The following is a 19413-nucleotide window of genomic DNA, read 5'->3' on the forward strand; positions in this document are numbered from 1 at the left end:
TACCAGATTTGAAAACCATAGGCGGGACGATTTATTTCTTAGCAAGGTAGTAGAGCTCTACATAGTCAAGCGCGGGCCTATTCCATGACCAATCTTGCTCCATTACCTTCTGGCACAACGAATGAAACCAATCTCGCGCGTCATACCAAGCGGACAATGCCCTGTGGAGAAAAATCATCAAAGCCAATTCACCTCTTCGAATTTTTCTTGCTTGCACGTACCTGTTCAATGCATAGTCCACTCCTGCTGCGTCCGTGCCTTCGAAGCTAAAGCCATTTGGTTCCAGCCCTTGCGACTGTGCTCGATCTTTGTCATGGTCGACATCAAACACCGTGTCGTTCAATCCTGGCAAAGAATATCGAAACGCTTCTTCTGGAGAGATCGCGATTCATACCTCCGGTCTTTCGAACAACGGGAATGGCACCGTATCGCATTGCCGTTAGTTGAGTCAAGCCGCAAGGCTCAAAGATGGATGGAACTAAGATGAAGTCTGCACCGGCATATATCTGCAAAACGTCCAGTTTAGCTACTCGGAGCTTTGATCAGATTGCGCCTTACCAAGTGAGATAATGGTTCATCGTATGTGAGACACAACCGTGCCATGTCGTTGTGAGAGTTCTTAAGCTGATGCGAGAGATTCACAAAGTCGTTTTGTACTCGAGGATCCGGAGCAGATCCCAGAAGGACCACCTACGAGAAAAACGATATTCATATATCACGGCTGGAATCAACAAACCTGTCCACCGCGCTCCAGAGTTCGCCATATCGCATGCTTGATAAGGTGAATTCCTTTTTGCGCTGTTAGCCGGGTGATGATGCCGACTAAAGGTTTATCCACTTGCTGCAAACCAAGCCTGTGCTGGAGCTCACTTTTAGCAGCTCTTTTGCCTTCCACAACTTGCTCTGCTGTGTAAGAAACCTGTAAAGTAGTGTTAAACACGCAGCTCAAACCGTCACTTGAAAAGAAAATCATACGGGAATGTAAGGATCGTCAAACGGGTCCCAAATATCCAAGTCGATTCCGTTCCTGATGCCATGAAACTTTCCACGATGAGGGGCAATTGCTGGACTCCCAGAAACTTCTTGTGCATAGCTATGTGAGACCTGCAAATTTGTTACGTTCATTCAAAGGCTTTTATGAACTCAGTAAGCTTACCGTGGTTGCCATGTTTGCATTTGCCATTGCCTTTCCCACCTGGGCAATTCCAAACTCTAAATTATGTATGGTAAACACAATTCGCGCGTTGGACAAAGCATAGTGCTTGTAGCTTTCTTGAAACAGCCAGGCTACCGGCGCAGTCGACCAATCGTGACAATGAATAACATCCTGGGAAGCAGAGCTTATAAAGATTATAAAAAAAGAACGGCTTAGAAACTTACAGGACGTCTTCCACTTCGCAAAAGAAACTCCAGTGCTGCATTGCAGAAAAAACCAAAGCGATGTCCATCATCTCTGCGACCATATATACAGCCAGCCCAAAAGAAGCTGCAAAAAGAAAATACTACGTGAGTGGAACGTCTAAAGCTGTAATACTAAGCATACCCGTTCTGCGGTTCAATGAAGTGTACGTTTAGGCCTTCTACTTTCCCATTCCAAACGCGAATGGTGGTTCCTCCCCAGCCAAACGACTCTTTCTCTTGAAGTTCCTCGACCTGCCATTTGTTACGTGGTTAGATCCGACAGATATACTACTCGCAACAAAACCGTTGTTTACGTGATTGTATTTCAGGCAGTCATACTTCGGAAGGATAATCTCCACGTTATGGCCCAGTTCTTGTACAGCACGTGAAAGACTCGTGACAACATCACCTAGACCACCCACCTGTAAAAGATGGCTCCTTAGGACCATCCCGAGAACAGGCATGAGGTAAGACAAATTGTTAACGGGACAAGAGAAATACCTTTGCAATAGGAGCCATTTCGACGGAAATATGAACAATGCTCATAGGTGGCTCCTTGCCAATCCCGCCATGAACTGGGATGTGATAGTCAAAACCACCGCGATTGTCATAAGTTCCTCCATTGTCATCCCCTCTTTCAGAAAACACGCAGTCCATTATGTAAGCATCGACTGGGACTTCAACTGCACAGAACAACGAATTAGATATACACGATAATAGAGAAGATGAGAGACTATACCAGTTGCCTTGAGGTGGGTAGTGCTTGGAACCTCTTTCATTCTTACCGGTGGGAAAGGGCTTAGTTGATGTGTCCAGCGGTTGAAAGAATGCCTCAACCATACCTCAGGCTTCCCGCTTAGAACAGTGTTCTGTGGATTATAAAGCACTGAAACAGGTTCTCCGGCGTTCACTTCCATTGGATCCGTGTAATAAACGTGAGACTGCGACTGCAAAAATGTTTGTTTCGTCTTTTGTTTCATCTCCTCTTTCTTCTGTGCTTTGTACAGTTTCTACATAACACACACAAGTTATAAAAGTTATGGAACAAACATACAGCAATACCAACCTTTTTACGTGCAGCCTCTTCTCTTTCCTGCCGCTGCTTTCGGATCTCAGAATACACCTGCTCTTCAACATCTGCCCAATACAACTCCTCAGCAACGGGTTCGGGAACAGCCATGTGGAAATCCTGGTAGTCATTGTTGTCATAAGTTGATGCTTTCTCCGGTGGCCCGTCTGCAAACACCCAATTGAGCATGAACGCTGCCTTGGGAACAGAAACTGCAAAGAAAAAGAAAGAAAACTTCGTCAATCGTCGATGTAAAAATAATTACTAGACTCGCACCTTCAACTGAACACCAGTCTCCGCTCCTCGACGAAGAGGGCACAAGCTTTTCGACCACAGAGACAGCGTCTTGCCAATTGTTGTAGCCTCCGTGTATCCAGAGTTCTGTGCTTCGGGCAAGTGATCGAGAGGAACGATTGTAGAAGAGCTTCACTGTCTCCCCTGCTTTGAAACTCGTAGGCTCTGCGTCCCAAAGTCCCGGCACACTGGGCAATGCTTTTTGTAATACCATCCTGGCTCGTTCTCTCCGTTCAGCAACGATCCTTTTGGCCTCGTCTCTATCCGCTTCCTCCGCAGCTCGTTGCTCTGCCAGCTTACGAGCCTCTGCGGCAGCTCGGTCTTTTTCTGCTTGTTCTTGCGCAAGCCTTTCAGCTTCTTTCCTCTTCTCCAGCACCAAGAAGTTCTCAAACTCGCGTTGATCCATGCTGCCGTCGTCCACGAGAACGAAGAAGTCCTTTGTGTCGTTGTTCTCGTAGACATTTCCGTTGAAGAACACGAAGTCCATTCGATATGCTTCTTTGGGAACGTCCACTTTACAGGCCCACCAATCTCCACCAAGTTCACTTTTTTCCAACTTTAATGTGAATGGTTGCCATCGCCAGCCATTAAACGACCCCATAATCTGCACACTGTCCTCGCTTGCTAGCACCGTTATGCTCCGGTTGAAGTAGATTTCGACCTCAGCACCAGCCTCAACTTTCTGCGGGTAGTAAAATATTTTGCTCATCGTAAAAGCACTGGCATCAGCTAGTTTGGCTATCTCCCGCTTCCTGGCTGCTTCTTTCGCAATCCTTTCCCTCTCCTTGGCTAGAGCGAGCTCAATTTCCCTTTTCTTAGCCTCCTGTTCGAGCTTCTTTTTTTTCTCTGCCTGTTGTTTGGCTAGAATCTGTTCCAGCTCCCATCGTCTAGCAGCAGTGGCTTCTTGGTCTGCTCTTTTCCTACTCTCCGCCTCAGCTATCTCCTCCTCTGTTCTCCTTCTTTTCTCTGTTTCCTTTTTGATCTCCTTGATCTTCAACGCATAGTCGCTTGCATTAGCCTCCGTGACATCGTCCTTGTCTTTCACCTCCGAAACTTTGACAGTAGAGTTATCACCACCAGAGTCGTCCTCCTGCCGATCAGCAGCTTCCGTTTTTCCTTTCAGCCGACCCGAACCAAACCTTTCAACCTCTTCTTCTATCCTCTGCTTTGCAACCACGTAATCAACTTCCTGGTGCGCCGAGATGGAGGCCGATTGAGAGCGCATCTTCTCTAGAACCTGGTCCTGCTCTCCATTCTCTGCCACAGTTGGTTCTACCACTACTTTCTCCGTCCCAGCCGTCTCTGTTTCCTCGTCATTGCTGGTTTCTCGACCAGCCTTGGCCGTCTTTACCTCGAAACTAGTAGCTTCAGAGACATCGTCCGGTTTGGACGTCTTCTTCTCTTTGAGCTTTTGCTGGAAGCCTTTCTGTCGTTCACCTGTGCCAAAAGAAAAAAAAAAAAACAGAAGAAAGAACATCACAATGTAGTAAAGTAATGTATCGTACCTGCGCATACAATTGTCTTGAAATTCCTGCGCGACGATCTTCTTTCCAGTCGACACTGGAAGAATACCAGACAATATGTCAAGCAGTAGATCGATCAGGAGCATTTCTATCGAAATTCATCCCAAAACTAGCTAGAATTGTCCAGATCCATGACACTCACCCAGATTAAGAAGCGCTCATTGCTAGATCCAAGCCCTCCCGCCGATGAAACCTTCCACGCCGCGGCCGACGCCGCCACGAGCGACGCCGCGGTTGCCATGGCTCACCGCAGCTCCACCGCGAAGAAAACCTAGCAATAATCACACTGGCTTCTTCCTCTCCATAGCTCCGCGCCGTACCACGTGTTTCGTGGTGGCCACACAAAAATGTGGCTACTACATTTTAGGGCTATCCGTCAAAACTGTACGGCATATATAGTTAATCTAGCAAAAACTTTACATTGTTCTTCCGGATGTATCCTATCGAGGAGAAAGAACGTCTTCGTAAAACTTACATTTCATGACAATCCATCCGCTTCCAGATTCGCGATTCTTTCCATCATTTTCTTGACGAGTCCATTCCTCAAAGGCCCGGTGCATGACAAATCACGTTAACTAGGTGTTCGAGGGACTATCTTGGTCGCTGCAAATGCCGAAGTTTGGGTATCTGACCGCTTCAAGTTGCCAGGTGGAATGCCACAATGCGACATCAAGGTGACGCTGCAGGTTCTGGTTTGCAGGATCGCGAAATAATGTGTGTTCAGCATCTATCAGAAGATCTCCAGCTAGTCCCAAGGACGCCTCTCGTGTCCTGCAACTCGCAACTGCCAAAAGAAGCTCTTTCAGGCTGTGCTCTAATGTGGCCTGTGCTCGAGCAGGAAAGTTGCATGAGGCCAAACGGTTGCTTGATGAGATGCAACCAGATCTATTTGCTTATAATGTGAACATATGCTGAAGTCTATGGTTGATGGGAAGCTCAAGAATGGGCTTCTAGATATGGTCAGAATGGAAGGGTCACCTCTAGAACAAGTTGTACCTTACATATGGTGTGGAAAACGTGTTCATCTTTGTCACATGCACGCCTGATCTTATCACCGTACTGCTTCTGCTGGCATGTCACTCTCAGGTCCAGCTCCAGCTCTGGAGAAAAATACAATCAGTCACAGGTCGTAGCATTTCATGCTTATGACATAGGAATAGGACATGAATAATCTATTATCCTGAACACTGTTCCTTTTGTCCTCGAATGCAAGGCGTAGCTTTGGAACTATCGGGCCTCATAACCTAATGTTTGTATCCATCTAGTGCGTGGAAAACGTGCTCAAGATCGGTATTAGAATAAATAGAGCTGGCATTTGCTAAGGAAATTAGACGTCCCATCTGAGTCGAGCCGCTTAACTTAGCATTCGCACCTATGGGTTTCATTAGTAGTGCTGCTTATGCTGGCAGTAAGTATAGGAAGGAGCTAAGCACTATTTCATACTAAGCTTCACCTTTATCTTCATTTCATTTGGTTACACTGTTTTGGTGTGCTGGGGAAAAGTCTCCACTTTCTACCATCTATTCAGGTGCTATAGTGGATGCCATTCAGGTCCAGAGCGTTGAGGGCCTGCGGTCTTTCCATGGGACAAATAGCTGCAATGGATGTTCTCCCATCGATCCGCCTCATAAACTTGGAGGAACTTGCTATCCAACTTTGTTGAGTTTTTGCTGACACTCTATTGTTCTAGCAGATCAATCTTCGCTAAAGATATCTGGATACGCTGGATGGAGCTCGGCGACCAATCCTTGGCTACATCTATATAAAGAATACTGCCGACGGCAAGACCACAACTTACGGACCATTTGGCTATACAGAAACGGAAGAGTATTTTTGCTCAAAGGACGGCTTTTGGGCACTAGTACATATATGAGAGGCAATGGAGTCTGCTTCCAGGACCCATTACCATCACCACCACTTTCTCTTCCGTGCCTCCGGAGGACTTCGTGCGATCGGATTCAAAGGCTACGCGGCTGGAATGCGTCCGGCTCCAGTGACCAAGAAACTGGACAACAGAGTTCGCCAGTTCATGCGGCACAGGCAAAAACTAATCTTGCTCTTCCAGTGAAGGAGCTAGCTTTTCGCGATCGTCGCGAGACAATGTCATTTCAAAGGCTGCTACAGGGTTTATTGAGAACAAGTATGGAATTCGTCAGTCTATCATTTTTAATCCCTTCAACATGGACTGGGAGATAATCTCGATCTCCCAGTGACAATGGTAGAGAAACGAATTCATTCTCCACGGAAGAGCAAATGTAAATTCTTTGCTTGTGTTTATCCAGATCAATTATATCTGCCATACAGTTTTAAATAAAATGTATATTTTTGCAGTACAGCATTGAAGAGTAAAAAGGAAGTCAGGGTTTCATTCATTACATGGTATACAAGAAGCATGAGACCCTTGGGACGTAAATAGAATATGAATAAATATGAAATAAGTTGCCCAGATGATTGTCTAACTGTTAAGTAAATAAGAGAATATTCCAAGAATATTTTAGTCAACCTTAATAACTACGGATCTTGTATCCATCTAGTGCGTGGAAAACGTGCTCAAGATCGAAGTTGAGCCAGGAACTCGAATAAATAGAGCTGGCATTTGCAAAGGAACATCCCATTTGTGCAGCAAGTCGAGCGAGCATGTGCACCTTATGGGTTTCCTTCATAGTGCTGCTTATGCTGACAGTGAGTATAGGAAGCAGCATTGACATACTAAGCTTCAACTTTTATTTTCTTGAGATTCAATTCTTTGGTTGCACTGTTTTATAGGTGTGGTGTGCTGGGGAAAAGTCTCCACTCTATGGTGGGACTAGATGGGCAGAAAAGTTTGATGATGGTCCATCTTCAGGCATTCTGAGCCTTACCATCTATTCAGCTGCTGTAGTGGATGCCATTCAGGTGCAGACCGTTGAGGGCCTGCGGCCTTTCCATGGGACAAATACCTGCAAGGGATGTTCTCCCATCCATCCGCCTCATAAACTTGGGGGAACTCGCTATAAGGTACACACAACTTCGTTGATTTTTTGCTAATGTCACTCTATTGTTGAAACAGATCAATCTTCGCTACCCAGATGAGTATATATACAAGATCTCTGGATACGCTGGATGGAGCTCGGTGAGCAAAACTTGGGGTCTCAGCCAATTTTACATCTACATAAAGAATAGTGTCCACGGCAAGACTACAACTTATGGACCATTTGGCTATACAGCAGCACGAGAGAATTTTAGCTCAAAGGAGGGCAAGATTGTGGGCTTTTGGGGCTACGCCTCTACTACTACATATATGAGAGGCATTGGCGTCTACATCCAGGACCCATTACCACCACCATCTCCTCCGCCACCATCACCACCACCATCTCCTCCGCCACCATCACCACCGCCTCCATCAGCAAGCTGCATTCCCTATGAGCTAAATTGTGTTTGTTGCTACGAGACTCCGTCAGCCAAGTGTTGCCCAGAAGATTACAAATGCGAGAGTTACAAAGGTGAATGGAAATATCTCTCGAAATGCGTGCAAAAATACTCCTTTGATGCCTGAAATTATCAGCTGATTTAAAATGATATAAATTTAATAGAAAAACACTATTAAAACACATGTAAGTATGTTTGATCCAATTAAGCGTTTCGCTTCCATTTTGAGCGAGGCGCTTGAGGCAACGGCTACCTGTCGCGCTGGAGCAGGTAAGCACGTCAATCGAATTCCACCAGGCACGCAGATAGTGGCAATCTTTCGGATATTCTATCGCCACGTGGACATCGTTGGCTGCTGCTGATCGCTCTCTCGGCGCTGGCCCTGCGCCCCGGTAGCTCGATCCGTGTGGACGATCCTCCGGCGATGGATCCCAAGATTGCAGTGTTCGCGGTGGGGAGCTCCTGGAGTGGCGAGGCGGCGTTTGGATGCATGAGGACGAGAGTAGGGTATTGCGGCGGGAGCAAGCAGAGCCCCGAGTATCGAAATATCGGCGATCACGCGGAATCCGTGGAGGTATGCCTTGCGCTTTTTCCTTCCCGATGGATCGATTGACCTAGGGGCAATGTAGGCTGCTGCTGATCGAAATCTTTGTCCAGATCGGCTCTCGTGCGCTACGAGCAGCTGCTAGACGCGTTCCGACGCAAGTTTTTGGACAAGGACCTGATGTGGGCGAGCAATACAGGTATGTCATCTGTGAAGTTTGCCCTTTTCCTTCGTGATGTCATTCTTTTTTCACTCTCCATCATTTTTACGGCGACAGTGAGCAAAGAAAGAGAGCAAGCAAAGAGACCATACACAATGGTTGCTACAGAGATCGAGCCTCTCGAAACGTTCTATCCCGCGGAGCTAGAACACCAGGTACTAGAAGCTGGAATCATCTCTTGGGACGATCTTTGCTCCATTTGTTGACGACCACTTCTCTTGCAGCTCTTTGGCGAGCTCGCGGAAGAGGACTTTGTGCGATCGAGTGCCGCGGCGCGATTCAATGGCTACGCGGCTGGAATGTGTCCGGCTCCAGTGATCAAGGAACTGGATAGCAAAGTTAGCCAGTTCATGCAGCACAGGCAAAAACTAAGCTTGCTCTTCCAGTGAAGGAGCTAGCTTTTCGCGATTGTCGCTGTGGGAGACAATCTCGATCTCCCAGTGACAATGGCGGACATATCTGCCGTACACTGTTTTGGTGTGCTGGGGAAAAGTCTCCACTTTCTACCATCTATTCAGGTGCTATAGTGGATGCCATTCAGGTCCAGAGCGTTGAGGGCCTGCGGTCTTTCCACGGGACAAATAGCTGCAATGGATGTTCTCCCATCGATCCGCCTCATAAACTTGGAGGAACTTGCTATCCAACTTTGTTGAGTTTTTGCTGATGTCACTCTATTGTTCCAGCAGATCAATCTTCGCTAAAGATATCTGGATACGCTGGATGGAGCTCGGCGACCAATCTTTGGCTACATCTATATAAAGAATACTGTCCACGGCAAGACCACAACTTACGGACCATTTGGCTATACAGCAACGGAAGAGGCGACTGCAGCGGGATTCAATGGCTACGCGGCTGGAATGTGTCCGGCTCCAGTGACCAAGAAACTGGACAACAAAGTTCGCCAGTTCATGCGGCACAGGCAAAAACTAATCTTGCTCTTCCAGTGAAGCAGCTGGCTTTTCGCGATCGTCGCGAGACAATGTCATTCCAAAGGCTGCTACAGGGTTTATTGAGAACAAGTATGGAATTCGTCAGCCTATCATTTTTAATCCCTTCAACATGGACTGGGAGATAATCTCGATCTCCCAGTGACAATGGTAGAGAAACGAATTCATTCTCCACGGAAGAAGAAGAGAGAGCAAATGTAAATTCTTTGCTTGTGTTTATCCAGATCAATTATATCTGCCATACAATTCTAAATAAAATGTACAACAAGCAAAGGACTGAAGAGTAAAAAGGAAGTCACGGTTTCATTCATTCATATACCGTTTAGATGGTATACAAGAAGCATGAGACCAAGGAATGAATGAGACTTAAATCCCTCGGTCTCATGCTTCTTGGGCGTGACACATGACCACGTAAATAGAATATGAATAAATATGAAATAAGTTGCCCAGATGATTGTCTAACTGTTTTGTAAATAAGAGAATATTTCCAGAATCTTTTAGTCAACCATAGCTCCCATCTGTTGACTTGGCTCCCCATATATGCGGATTTGTATCCATCCAGTGCGTGGAAAACTCTGTCTCGTGCTTCTTGGGGGGTGGTACATGACCACGTAAATAGAATATGAATAAATATGAAATAAGTAGATGATTGTCCAACAAATAAGAGAATATTCCACAATATTTTAGTCAACCTTAATAACTTAATCTGTTGACTTGGCTCCCCATATATGCGGATTTGTATCCATCTAGTGCGTGGAAAACTCTGTCTCGTGCTTCTTGGGGGGTGGTACATGACCACGTAAATAGAATATGAATAAATATGAAATAAGTAGATGATTGTCCAACAAATAAGAGAATATTCCACAATATTTTAGTCAACCTTAATAACTTAATCTGTTGACTTGGCTCCCCATATATGCGGATCTTGTATCCATCTAGTGCGTGGAAAACTCTGTCTCATGCTTCTTGGGGGGTGGTCCATGACCACGTAAATAGAATATGAATAAATATGAAATAAGTAGATGATTGTCTAAGAAATAAGAGAATATTCCACAATATTTTAGTCAACCTTAATAAGTTAATCTGTTGACTTGGCTCTCCATATATGCGGATCTTGTATCCATCTGGTGCGTGCAAAACGTGTTCAAGATCGAAGTTGAGCCCGGGAGTAGAATAAATAGAGCTGGCACTTGCAAAGGAAAACATCCAATTTGTGCAGCAAGTCGAGCGAGCATGTACACCTTATGGGTTTCCTTCATAGTGCTGCTTATGCTGACAGTGAGTATAGGAAGGAGCACTGACATACTAAGCTTCAACTTTTATTTTCTTGAGCTTCATTTTGGTTGCCCTGTTTTGTAGGTGTGGTGTGCTGGGGAAAAGTCTCCACTTTATGGTGGGACTAGATCGGCAGAAAAGTTTGATGATGGTCCATCTTCAGGCATTCTGAGTCTGACCATCTATTCAGGTAATGTAGTGGATGCCATTCAGGTGCAGACCGTTGAGGGCCTGCGGCCTTTCCACGGGAGAAATACCTGCAAGGGATGTTCTCCCATCAATCCACCTCATAAACTTGGAGGACCTCGCTATCAGGTACACACAACTTCGTTGAGTTTATGTTAATGTCACCCTATTGTTCAAATAGATCAATCTTCGCTACCCAGATGAGTATATATACAAGATATCTGGACACTCTGGATGGTACGGTCTCAGCCAATTTTACATCTACACAAGGAAAGGTGTCCACGGCAATACCACAACTTATGGACCATTTGGCAAAATAGCAGGGGAAAAGAAATTTTCCTCAAAGGAGGGCAAGATTGTGGGCTTTTGGGGCTACGCCTCTACTAGTACATCTATGAGAGGCATTGGAGTCTATTTCCAGGACCCACCACCAGTAAGTATACCAAAGAGAACTATGTTTTATTTTGAGGTTCATTTCATTTGGTTGCTAACTGTTGCAGGCCACGAAATCTCCACTCTATGGTGGGAATAGATCGGCAGAAAAGTTTGATGATGGTCCATCTTCAGGCATTCTCAGTCTTACCATCTATTCAGGTGCTATAGTGGATGCCATTCAGGTCCGGACCGTTGAGGGCCTTCGGCCTTTCCACGGGACAAATAGCTGCAAGGGATGTTCTCCCATCAATCCGCCTCATAAACTTGGAGGAACTCGCTATCAGGTACACACAACTTCGTTGAGTTTTTGCTAATGTCACTCTATTGTTCGAACAGATCAATTTTCGCTACCCATATGAGTATATATACAAGATATCTGGATCTGCTGGATGTTACGGTGGATGGGACGGTCTCAGCCAATTTTACATCTACACAAGGAACAGTGTCCATGGCAATACCACAACTTATGGACCATTTGGCAATAGAGCAGGAGGGAAAGAGAATTTTCGCTCAAAGGAGGGCAAGATTGTGGGCTTTTGGGGCTATGCCTCTACTAGTACATATATGAGAGGCATTGGAGTCTACTTCCAGGACCCACCACCACCAGTAAGTCTACCAAAGAGAGTTATATTTTCATTATTTTGAGGTTCATTTCATTTGGTTGCTGACTGTTGCAGGCCACGAAATCTCCACTCTATGGTGGGACTAGATCGGCAGAAAAGTTTGATGATGGTCCATCTTCAGGCATTCTGAGTCTTACCATCTATTCAGCTGCTGTAGTGGATGCCATTCAGGTCCAGACCGTTGAGGGCCTGCGGCCTTTCCACGGGACAAAAAGCTGCAGGGGATGTTCTCCCATCAATCCGCCTCACAAACTTGGAGGAACTCGCTATCAGGTACACACAACTTCGTTGAGTTTTTGCTAATGTCACTCTATTGTTCGAACAGATCAATCTTCGCTACCCATATGAGTATATATACAAGATATCCGGATATGCTGGATGGAGCTCGGTGGCCAAAGTTTGGGGTCTCAGCCAATTTTACATCTATACAAGGAATAGTATCCACGGCAATACCACAACTTATGGACCATTTGGCAATAGAGCAGGAGGGAAAGAGAATTTTTACTCAAAGGAGGGCAAGATTGTGGGCTTTTGGGGCTACGCCTCTACTAGTACAGATGTGAGAGGCATTGGAGTCTACATCCAAAACCCACCACCAGTAAGTATACCAAAGAGTTTCATTATTCTCTCTAGGTTCATTTCATTTGGTTGCTGACTGTTGCAGGCCACGAAATCTCCACTCTATGGTGGGAGGGAATGGGCAATGGAGTTTGATGATGGTCCATCTTCAGGCATTCTGAGTCTTACAATTTATTCAGGTGCTGTAGTGGATGCCATTCAGGTGCAGACCGTTGAGGGCCTGCGGCCTTTCCATGGGACAAATACCTGCAAGGGATGTTCTCCCATCCATCCGCCTCATAAACTTGGGGGAACTCGCTATAAGGTACACACAACTTCGTTGACTTTTTGCTAATGTCACTCTATTGTTCGAACAGATCAATCTTCGCTACCCAGATGAGTACATATACAAGATATCTGGATACGCTGGATGGAGCTCGTTGAGCAATATTTGGGGTCTCAGCCAATTTTACATCTACATAAAGAATAGTGTCCACGGCAAGATCACAACTTACGGACCATTTGGCTATACACCAGGGAAAGAGAATTTTCGCTCAAAGGAGGGCAAGATTGTGGGCTTTTGGGGCTACGCCTCTGCTAGTACATATATGAGAGGCATTGGAGTCTACATCCAAGACCCATTACCATCACCACGGCCACCGTCACCTCCACCAACAACCTGCATTCCCTATCAGCAAGCTTGTGTTTGTTGTAACGAGACTCCATCAGCCAAGTGTTGCCCAGAAGGATACGAATGCCAGACCTTCAAGGGTGAATGGAAATATCTCTCGAACTGCCAGCCAAAATACGCTCTCTCCCTTTGATTTCTGGAATTAAGAGTTTCAATTCGATAATAAAGGAAATCACCTATGATAAACTGTTTATAAGGGTTTCGCTTCTAGTCCACTTTTGAGAATGCGCAACTATGAGCAACGAGGCGGACATAGTAGATTTCCGAGAACGAAAGCGGTCCAAGCATCACGATCAAATGGTGCCTCTGGATCATGGCTTCAGAAGCCATGACGAGCTCCTCGCCGCTGTAGCAATCGAATTCCACCAGGCACGCGCATAGTCTTTAAGCTCGGCAATCTATAGTTTCTCAGGTGGAGGATCCGTGTTTCTTGCTGCTTGCGAGTGTTTCGGGAAGCTTAGCTTGAAAATCGAGAGGAGGTGGGAGAAGCTGACGTGTCGGATATTCTATCGCCACGTGGACATACCTTTGATCAAATTCTAAAAGCGCAGCGATGTCTCCATGGCTGCTGCTGATCGCTCTCTCGGCGCTGGCGCTGCGCCCCGGCAGCTCGATCCGTGTGGACGATCCTCCGGCGATGGATCCCAAGATTGCAGTGTTCGCAGTGGGGAGCTTCTGGAGTGGCGAGGCGGCGTTTGGATGCATCCCCGGAGTGGCGAGGAGGAGAGTAGGGTCTTGCGGCGGGAGCAAGCAGAGCCCCGAGTATCGAAATATCGGCGATCACGCGGAATCCGGGAGGTATGCCTTGCGCTTTTTCCTTCCCGATGGATCGAGGCAATGTAGGCTGCTGCTGATCGAAATCTTTGTCCAGATCGGCTCTCGTGCGCTACGAGCAGCTGCTAGACGCGTTCCGACGCAAGTTTTTGGACAAGGACCTGATGTGGGCGAGCAATACAGGTATGTCATCTGTGAAGTTTGCCCTTTTCCTTCGTGATTCTTTCGATCTCGTTCTTTTTTCACTCGCCAGGTCCATCATTTTTACACAGAACGAGGACGAGGCTTTTCTGGCAACAGTGAGCAAAGAAAGAGAGCAAGCAAAGCGACCATACACGATGGTTGCTACAGAGATCGAGCCTCTCGAAACGTTCTATCCCGCGGAGCTAGAACACCAGGTACTTGAAGCTGGAATCATCTCTAGGGACGAGCTTTGCTCCATTTGTTCTTGCAGAAGTTTGAGCTGCGAAGACGACCACTTCTCTTACAGCTCTTTGGTGAGCTCGCGGAAGAGGACTTCGTGCGATCGAGCGCCGCGGCGCGATTCAATGGAATGTGTCCGGCTCCAGTGACCAAGGAACTGGATAGCAAAGTTAGCCAGTTCATGCGGCACAGGCAAAACCTAAGCTTGCTCTTCTAGTGAAGGAGCTAGCTTTTCGCGATTGTTGCTGTGGGAGATAATCTCGTGACAATGGCGGACAGACAATGATTCATTCTATGCTCGTGTTTATCCAGATTAACTATATCTGCCGTACAGTTTTAACTAAAATGTAGTAACCACATTTTTGTTATGGACCATGGCCTAAAATGACTACCTTAAACAAAAACCTCAAAACTCAGATTTAAGGTAAACACCCCTGCAGTATTTGCACAACCCCTCAATCTTTGAGATTGCTACTTGGCAAGGAGATGATGTGGCAAGGAGTTCAGCTAGCAGGGGTTATTAAAAAAGAGGGTTTTCGAGGTCAAGGACCATAGTAACCCCTCCCTTTACACTAGATATATAGGCTATCCCTCTTCCTCAAATAACATCATGCAATCTTTGTGAATCTGACCCTCCTTGCCACAAGTAAAGCATATTTGTTGGTATGTTTGCCTACCTTCACCCTCATCCTCACAGCTGTGTTTATATAATCCATCCCTTTAGCAATACTTATCACTACTGCTATGGGATTTCTTTTTAGACTAGCTTCTATTTTGGTTATAACTCTCCCTTTTGTTGGCCCCATAAATGTGTTCCTCACCCTTTAAGCAGGCAAAAGAAATTGACGATAGAAAGCTTGTTTAGACAATCTCTTAGCTTTATCTATATCAATGGTAGACATGGTGTAAAGTTGTTTAGTATAATTATAGGGCTGTTAAGGACATTTAACTCCATGTATCTCAATATTTGGTATATTTTTTTATGGGTTCTTTTTCCTTTATATTTAAACTTTAATAAACCATCTCTCAAGTTGTTCTTTTGATTGCTTACAAAGATTTTTAATGATGAATAGTCCATGAGCTAGCACCACTACCTCATTTGAGGTTATATTCTGGTTTCTAGCACAGACTTCTCAAGCTAATTATTTATCTTCCTCTTGATGAAGTTGCAAATTATTTGAAAGAATTTTTCAAGCCTAAAAGGCTTTTAATGTGATGCTCATAAATCTTTTGAGATTGTGAGCTAAGATGGGCTAGCATGATAAACTCATGGCTAATAAGCTTATGATATGTTTATAGATCTTTTGAGATTATAAGCTAAGAATTGTGTAAATTGGGTTAGTATGATAAATTCATAACTAAAAAGCTTGTGATATTATACTCATAGATCTTTTGATATTGTGAGCTAAAAATTGTGTAAGTTGGCTAGCATAATAAATTCATGACTAAAAAGTTTGTGATGCAATGCTCATAAATCTTTTAAAATTATGAGTTGAGAATTGTGTAAGTTGGGCTAGTATAATAAAAATCATGGTTAAAGAACTTGTGATGTGGCACTCATAGATCTTTTAGGATTATAAATTTAGAATTGAGAGAGTTAGATTGGCATAACAAAATTATGGCTAGAAAACTTGATGTTCACAAATCTTTTAAGATTATGAGCTGAAAATTGAAAGTGTTGGGCTGGCATGACAAAGTCATGCCCAAAAAACTTGATGTTCACAAATTTTTGGAGATTATGAATTGTGATATGTGAGTTGATTTGTGTAAACAACCAAAGAGAATAATTTAAGATATGATCCATTGAAGTTGGATTTGAATATGGCTAAGTGACCTTTTAGAAAGTCTAAACTTCAGAAGTTTACATTTGGTATTAGAATGATTTCAAATTCATGGTTGGTTAAGGAAATCACACCAAATGATCTATCGGGGTTTAAATATAAAGGAACAATGCACCCTTTTTTTCTAATTAATTAAGGGTTTTGAGATATTTAGGGTTAAGTGTCATTGGTTTGAATAGTACTATACTACCTCTTGGGAAATCTAAAATTCAAGAGCTTACAATTTAGTCTTGAGTAGATAATTATGAATGTGGAAGGATTGTGATGCTATGATTAAACAAATTGCATATAGCTAACTATGATATTTAAGTGTACGCAACACTTCATATATGCATAGCTAACTATGAAGTTTAAGTATGCACAACACTCCATATGTGCATGTGTGATATTAGTGCTAAGAAGGATAATTTGTGCAGTTTTCACTGAAGTATACAAAGAAGAACAAATACCTTTTATTAAAGATTGAGAACCTATTAGATAGATTGGAAAAAACAAAATACTTCTTGAGTAAAGAATTGTGAATGTGGAAGGATTGTGATGCTATGATTAAACAAATTGCATATAATTAATTATGATGTTTAAGTGTGCACAATACTCTATATATGTATATGTGATACTTATGCTAAGAAGGATAATTTGTGTAATTTCTACTGAAGTATACAGAGAAGAACAAATACCTTTTATTAAGGATTGAGAATTTGTTTAAAATACTTTTCAAGGATTTACTTAAGGTCAAGATACTACTAGATTAAGGTAGCAAAGAAAGATATTAAAAAAATAACCTATTAGACAAAGTAACTATTTAGCCATGAATTTATCATGCTAGTGCACCTTACATAAGTTTCAGATCTATGAACATTAAATCACAAACTTTCTAGACTTAAAAAATTCTCCTCTCACTGCCTCAAACAATTTATAATTTCTTCAAGAGGAAAGCAAATGGTTAGGATGAAAAATAAGCCTCTAACCTCCACCAAAATATAGACTATGGTTATGGATTACATAATTGGATGCAGTTGCTACATTTTAGGGCTATCTGTTAAAACTGTACGGCAGACATAGTTAATCATCTGGAATGAATCATTGCCATTGTCACAGGGAGATCGAGATTGTCTCCCACAACAACAATCTCAAAAAGCTCACTGGAAGAGCAAGCTTAGTTTTTGCCTGTGCCGCATGAACTGGCTAACTTTGCTATCCAGTTCCTTGGTCACTGGAGCCGGACACATTCCAGCTGCGTAGCCATTGAATCGCGCCGCGGCGCTCGATCGCACGAAGTCCTCTTCCGCGAGCTCGCCAAAGAGCTGCAAGAGAAGTGGTCGTCTTCGCAGCTCAAACTTCTGCAAGAACAAATGGAGCAAAGATCGTCCCTAGAGATGATTCCAGCTTCAAGTACCTGGTGTTCTAGCTCCGCGGGATAGAACGTTTCGAGAGGCTCGATCTCTGTAGCAACCATCGTGTATGGTCGCTTTGCTTGCTCTCTTTCTTTGCTCACTGTTGCCAGAAAAGCCTCGTCCTCGTTCTGTGTAAAAATGATGGACCTGGCGAGTGAAAAAAGAATGAGATCGAAAGAATCACGAAGGAAAAGGGCAAACTTCACAGATAACACACCTGTATTGCTCGCCCACATCAGGTCCTTGTCCAAAAACTTGCGTCGGATCGTGAGCCGCCCAGAAGGCGTCTAGCAGCTGCTCGTAGCGCACGCGAGCCGGATCATACTCGATCTGGACAAAGATTTCGATCAGCAGCAGCCTACATTGCCCCTAGGTCAATCGATCCATCGGGAAGGAAAAAGCGCAAGGCATACCTCCACGGATTCCGCGTGATCGCCGATATTTCGATACTCGGGGCTCTGCTTGCTCCCGCCGCAATACCCTACTCTCGTCCTCACCACTCCGGGGATGCATCCAAACGCCGCCTCGCCACTCCAGAAGCTCCCCACCGCGAACACTGCGATCTTGGGATCCATCGCCGGAGGATCGTCCACACGGATCGAGCTGCCGGGGCGCAGGGCCAGCGCCAGCGCCGAGAGAGCGATCAGCAGCAGCCATTGAGACATCGCTGCGCTTTTAGAATTTGACCTTACAAGATCAAAGGTATGTCCACGTGGCGATAGAATATCCGACACGTCAGCTTCTCTCGAGTTTCAAGCTAAGCTTCCCGAAACACTCGCAAGCAGCAAGAAACACGGATCATCCACCTGAGAAACTATAGATTGCCGAGCTTAAAGACTATACGCGTGCCTGGTGGAATTCAATTGCTACAGCGGCGAGGAGCTCGTTAATGCCGCGATCCAGAGGCAACAGGTAGCTGGCCTTACCTTGATCGTGATGCTTTTCGTTCTCGGCAATGTACAAAATCTACTATGTCCACGAATCCAGCGCCGCGCTGCTCATAGGCGTGCATTCTCAAAAAGTGGACTACAAGCGAAACCACTGGTTTATCATAGATGATTTGCTTTATTATCGATTTGAAGCTCTTAATTCCAGAAATCAAATGGATATAGAGTATTTTGGCATGCATTTCGAGAGATCTTTCCATTCCTCTTTATAACTCTCCCATTCCTAATCTTCTAGGCAACACTTGGCTGATGGAGTCTCGTGACAACAAACACACAACTTATAGAGAATAGGCGGTGGTAGGCGGAAGAGAAGATGGTGGTGATGGTAATGGGTCCTGGAAGTAGACTCCAATGCCTCTCACACCTGTACTAGTGGAGGCGTAGCCAAAAGCTCACAATCTTGCCCTCTTTTGAGCACTGTTGCTGTATACCCAAACGGTCCACGTAAGTTGTGGTCTTGCGGTGGACACTATGCTTTGGGTAGATGTAGAATTGGCTGAGACCCCAAAGATTGGTCGCCGAGCTCCATCCAGCGGCATAGGCCACATTAGAGCACAGCCTGAAAGAGCTTCTTTGTCAGATGCGAATTACAGGACACCAGCAGCTCTTGCAGCGTCACCTTGATGTCGCATTGTGGGCATTGGCCAGATTCACATACATGTACAGGTTTTTGGCATCTTGGCATACAAATCATACTTCAGCTTACATTGTTCCGCAGAGGAACTATCTCGAACACCTAGTTAGCCTTCCGAAAACGTTACAAACGCAGAAAGATGATGATCAAGTTATAAGATGTACAGTCTCGAAACTGCATCTGGAAAAAGATTTGCTTGGACTGTCCAGGTACCCATTCTGGGCAG

At 44.8% G+C, this 19413-nt stretch overlaps 5 protein-coding genes and 1 pseudogene across 5 annotated transcripts; 4 read left to right on the forward strand and 2 right to left on the reverse strand.

The window, feature by feature from the left end:
• Window positions 1-7: 7 nt before the first annotated feature.
• Window positions 8-4634, reverse strand: LOC9634177 (starch synthase 3, chloroplastic/amyloplastic). Its single transcript, XM_002981897.2, has 16 exons — window positions 4430-4634; window positions 4270-4324; window positions 2747-4201; window positions 2468-2682; window positions 2141-2411; window positions 1903-2084; window positions 1716-1823; window positions 1544-1653; window positions 1381-1486; window positions 1157-1327; window positions 976-1104; window positions 737-919; window positions 559-690; window positions 395-506; window positions 222-345; window positions 8-161 (listed from the first exon to the last, which is right to left on the reverse strand). Exons 1-16 carry the CDS (start codon window positions 4526-4528, stop codon window positions 32-34), a joined length of 3582 nt encoding a protein of 1193 aa, XP_002981943.2. The 5' UTR covers window positions 4529-4634; the 3' UTR covers window positions 8-31.
• A 2238-nt stretch (window positions 4635-6872) lies between these two features.
• LOC9634564 (chitin-binding lectin 1) lies at window positions 6873-7877 on the forward strand. The gene is made up of 3 exons (XM_024686950.1): window positions 6873-6969; window positions 7054-7284; window positions 7337-7877. Exons 1-3 carry the CDS (start codon window positions 6925-6927, stop codon window positions 7820-7822), a joined length of 762 nt encoding a protein of 253 aa, XP_024542718.1. The 5' UTR covers window positions 6873-6924; the 3' UTR covers window positions 7823-7877.
• A 67-nt stretch (window positions 7878-7944) lies between these two features.
• LOC9634178 (peptide methionine sulfoxide reductase A5) lies at window positions 7945-9128 on the forward strand. Its single transcript, XM_024686951.1, has 4 exons — window positions 7945-8269; window positions 8353-8438; window positions 8517-8614; window positions 8684-9128. Exons 1-4 carry the CDS (start codon window positions 8120-8122, stop codon window positions 8791-8793), a joined length of 444 nt encoding a protein of 147 aa, XP_024542719.1. The 5' UTR covers window positions 7945-8119; the 3' UTR covers window positions 8794-9128.
• A 1437-nt stretch (window positions 9129-10565) lies between these two features.
• On the forward strand, window positions 10566-13367 carry LOC9634179 (mannose/glucose-specific lectin). Its single transcript, XM_024686949.1, has 9 exons — window positions 10566-10684; window positions 10766-10996; window positions 11049-11300; window positions 11368-11586; window positions 11639-11908; window positions 11980-12198; window positions 12251-12523; window positions 12590-12808; window positions 12861-13367. The coding sequence occupies exons 1-9, from the start codon at window positions 10640-10642 to the stop codon at window positions 13305-13307; spliced, it is 2175 nt and encodes a 724-aa protein (XP_024542717.1). The 5' UTR covers window positions 10566-10639; the 3' UTR covers window positions 13308-13367.
• Window positions 13368-13720: 353 nt separating this feature from the next.
• LOC9634180 lies at window positions 13721-14588 on the forward strand (annotated as a pseudogene).
• A 2683-nt stretch (window positions 14589-17271) lies between these two features.
• Window positions 17272-18303, reverse strand: LOC9634181 (peptide methionine sulfoxide reductase A5). The gene is made up of 4 exons (XM_002981898.2): window positions 18020-18303; window positions 17824-17936; window positions 17609-17753; window positions 17272-17552 (listed from the first exon to the last, which is right to left on the reverse strand). Exons 1-4 carry the CDS (start codon window positions 18269-18271, stop codon window positions 17352-17354), a joined length of 711 nt encoding a protein of 236 aa, XP_002981944.2. The 5' UTR covers window positions 18272-18303; the 3' UTR covers window positions 17272-17351.
• Window positions 18304-19413: the final 1110 nt, after the last annotated feature.

The sequence above is a fragment of the Selaginella moellendorffii genome, unplaced genomic scaffold, assembly GCF_000143415.4.
Source record: "Selaginella moellendorffii unplaced genomic scaffold, v1.0 SELMOscaffold_51, whole genome shotgun sequence".
NCBI classification, from domain to species: Eukaryota; Viridiplantae; Streptophyta; class Lycopodiopsida; order Selaginellales; family Selaginellaceae; genus Selaginella; species Selaginella moellendorffii.

What these genes read in the sequence shown, in the direction of transcription:
- LOC9634177 (XM_002981897.2), bottom strand. Translation starts at nt 4,528, where the DNA reads ATGGCAACCGCGGCGTCGCTCGTGGCGGCGTCGGCCGCGGCGTGGAAG. An exon ending in CAAGACAATTGTATGCGCAG is followed by an intron (nt 4,202 to 4,269) that starts GTACGATACATT and finishes CTTTTGGCACAG; the next exon opens with GTGAACGACAGAAAGGCTTC. An exon ending in TGCGAAGTGGAAGACGTCCT is followed by an intron (nt 1,328 to 1,380) that starts GTAAGTTTCTAA and finishes TCTGCTTCCCAG; the next exon opens with GATGTTATTCATTGTCACGA.
- LOC9634564 (XM_024686950.1), top strand. Translation starts at nt 6,925, where the DNA reads ATGTGCACCTTATGGGTTTCCTTCATAGTGCTGCTTATGCTGACA. An exon ending in TAGTGCTGCTTATGCTGACA is followed by an intron (nt 6,970 to 7,053) that starts GTGAGTATAGGA and finishes ACTGTTTTATAG; the next exon opens with GTGTGGTGTGCTGGGGAAAA. An exon ending in TTGGGGGAACTCGCTATAAG is followed by an intron (nt 7,285 to 7,336) that starts GTACACACAACT and finishes TTGTTGAAACAG; the next exon opens with ATCAATCTTCGCTACCCAGA.
- LOC9634181 (XM_002981898.2), bottom strand. Translation starts at nt 18,271, where the DNA reads ATGTCTCAATGGCTGCTGCTGATCGCTCTCTCGGCGCTGGCGCTGGCC. An exon ending in GATGTGGGCGAGCAATACAG is followed by an intron (nt 17,754 to 17,823) that starts GTGTGTTATCTG and finishes TTCACTCGCCAG; the next exon opens with GTCCATCATTTTTACACAGA. An exon ending in CCGCGGAGCTAGAACACCAG is followed by an intron (nt 17,553 to 17,608) that starts GTACTTGAAGCT and finishes TTGTTCTTGCAG; the next exon opens with AAGTTTGAGCTGCGAAGACG.
- LOC9634178 (XM_024686951.1), top strand. Translation starts at nt 8,120, where the DNA reads ATGGATCCCAAGATTGCAGTGTTCGCGGTGGGGAGCTCCTGGAGTGGC. An exon ending in GATGTGGGCGAGCAATACAG is followed by an intron (nt 8,439 to 8,516) that starts GTATGTCATCTG and finishes TTACGGCGACAG; the next exon opens with TGAGCAAAGAAAGAGAGCAA. An exon ending in CCGCGGAGCTAGAACACCAG is followed by an intron (nt 8,615 to 8,683) that starts GTACTAGAAGCT and finishes CTTCTCTTGCAG; the next exon opens with CTCTTTGGCGAGCTCGCGGA.
- LOC9634179 (XM_024686949.1), top strand. Translation starts at nt 10,640, where the DNA reads ATGTACACCTTATGGGTTTCCTTCATAGTGCTGCTTATGCTGACA. An exon ending in TCCAGGACCCACCACCACCA is followed by an intron (nt 11,909 to 11,979) that starts GTAAGTCTACCA and finishes TGACTGTTGCAG; the next exon opens with GCCACGAAATCTCCACTCTA. An exon ending in ACATCCAAAACCCACCACCA is followed by an intron (nt 12,524 to 12,589) that starts GTAAGTATACCA and finishes TGACTGTTGCAG; the next exon opens with GCCACGAAATCTCCACTCTA.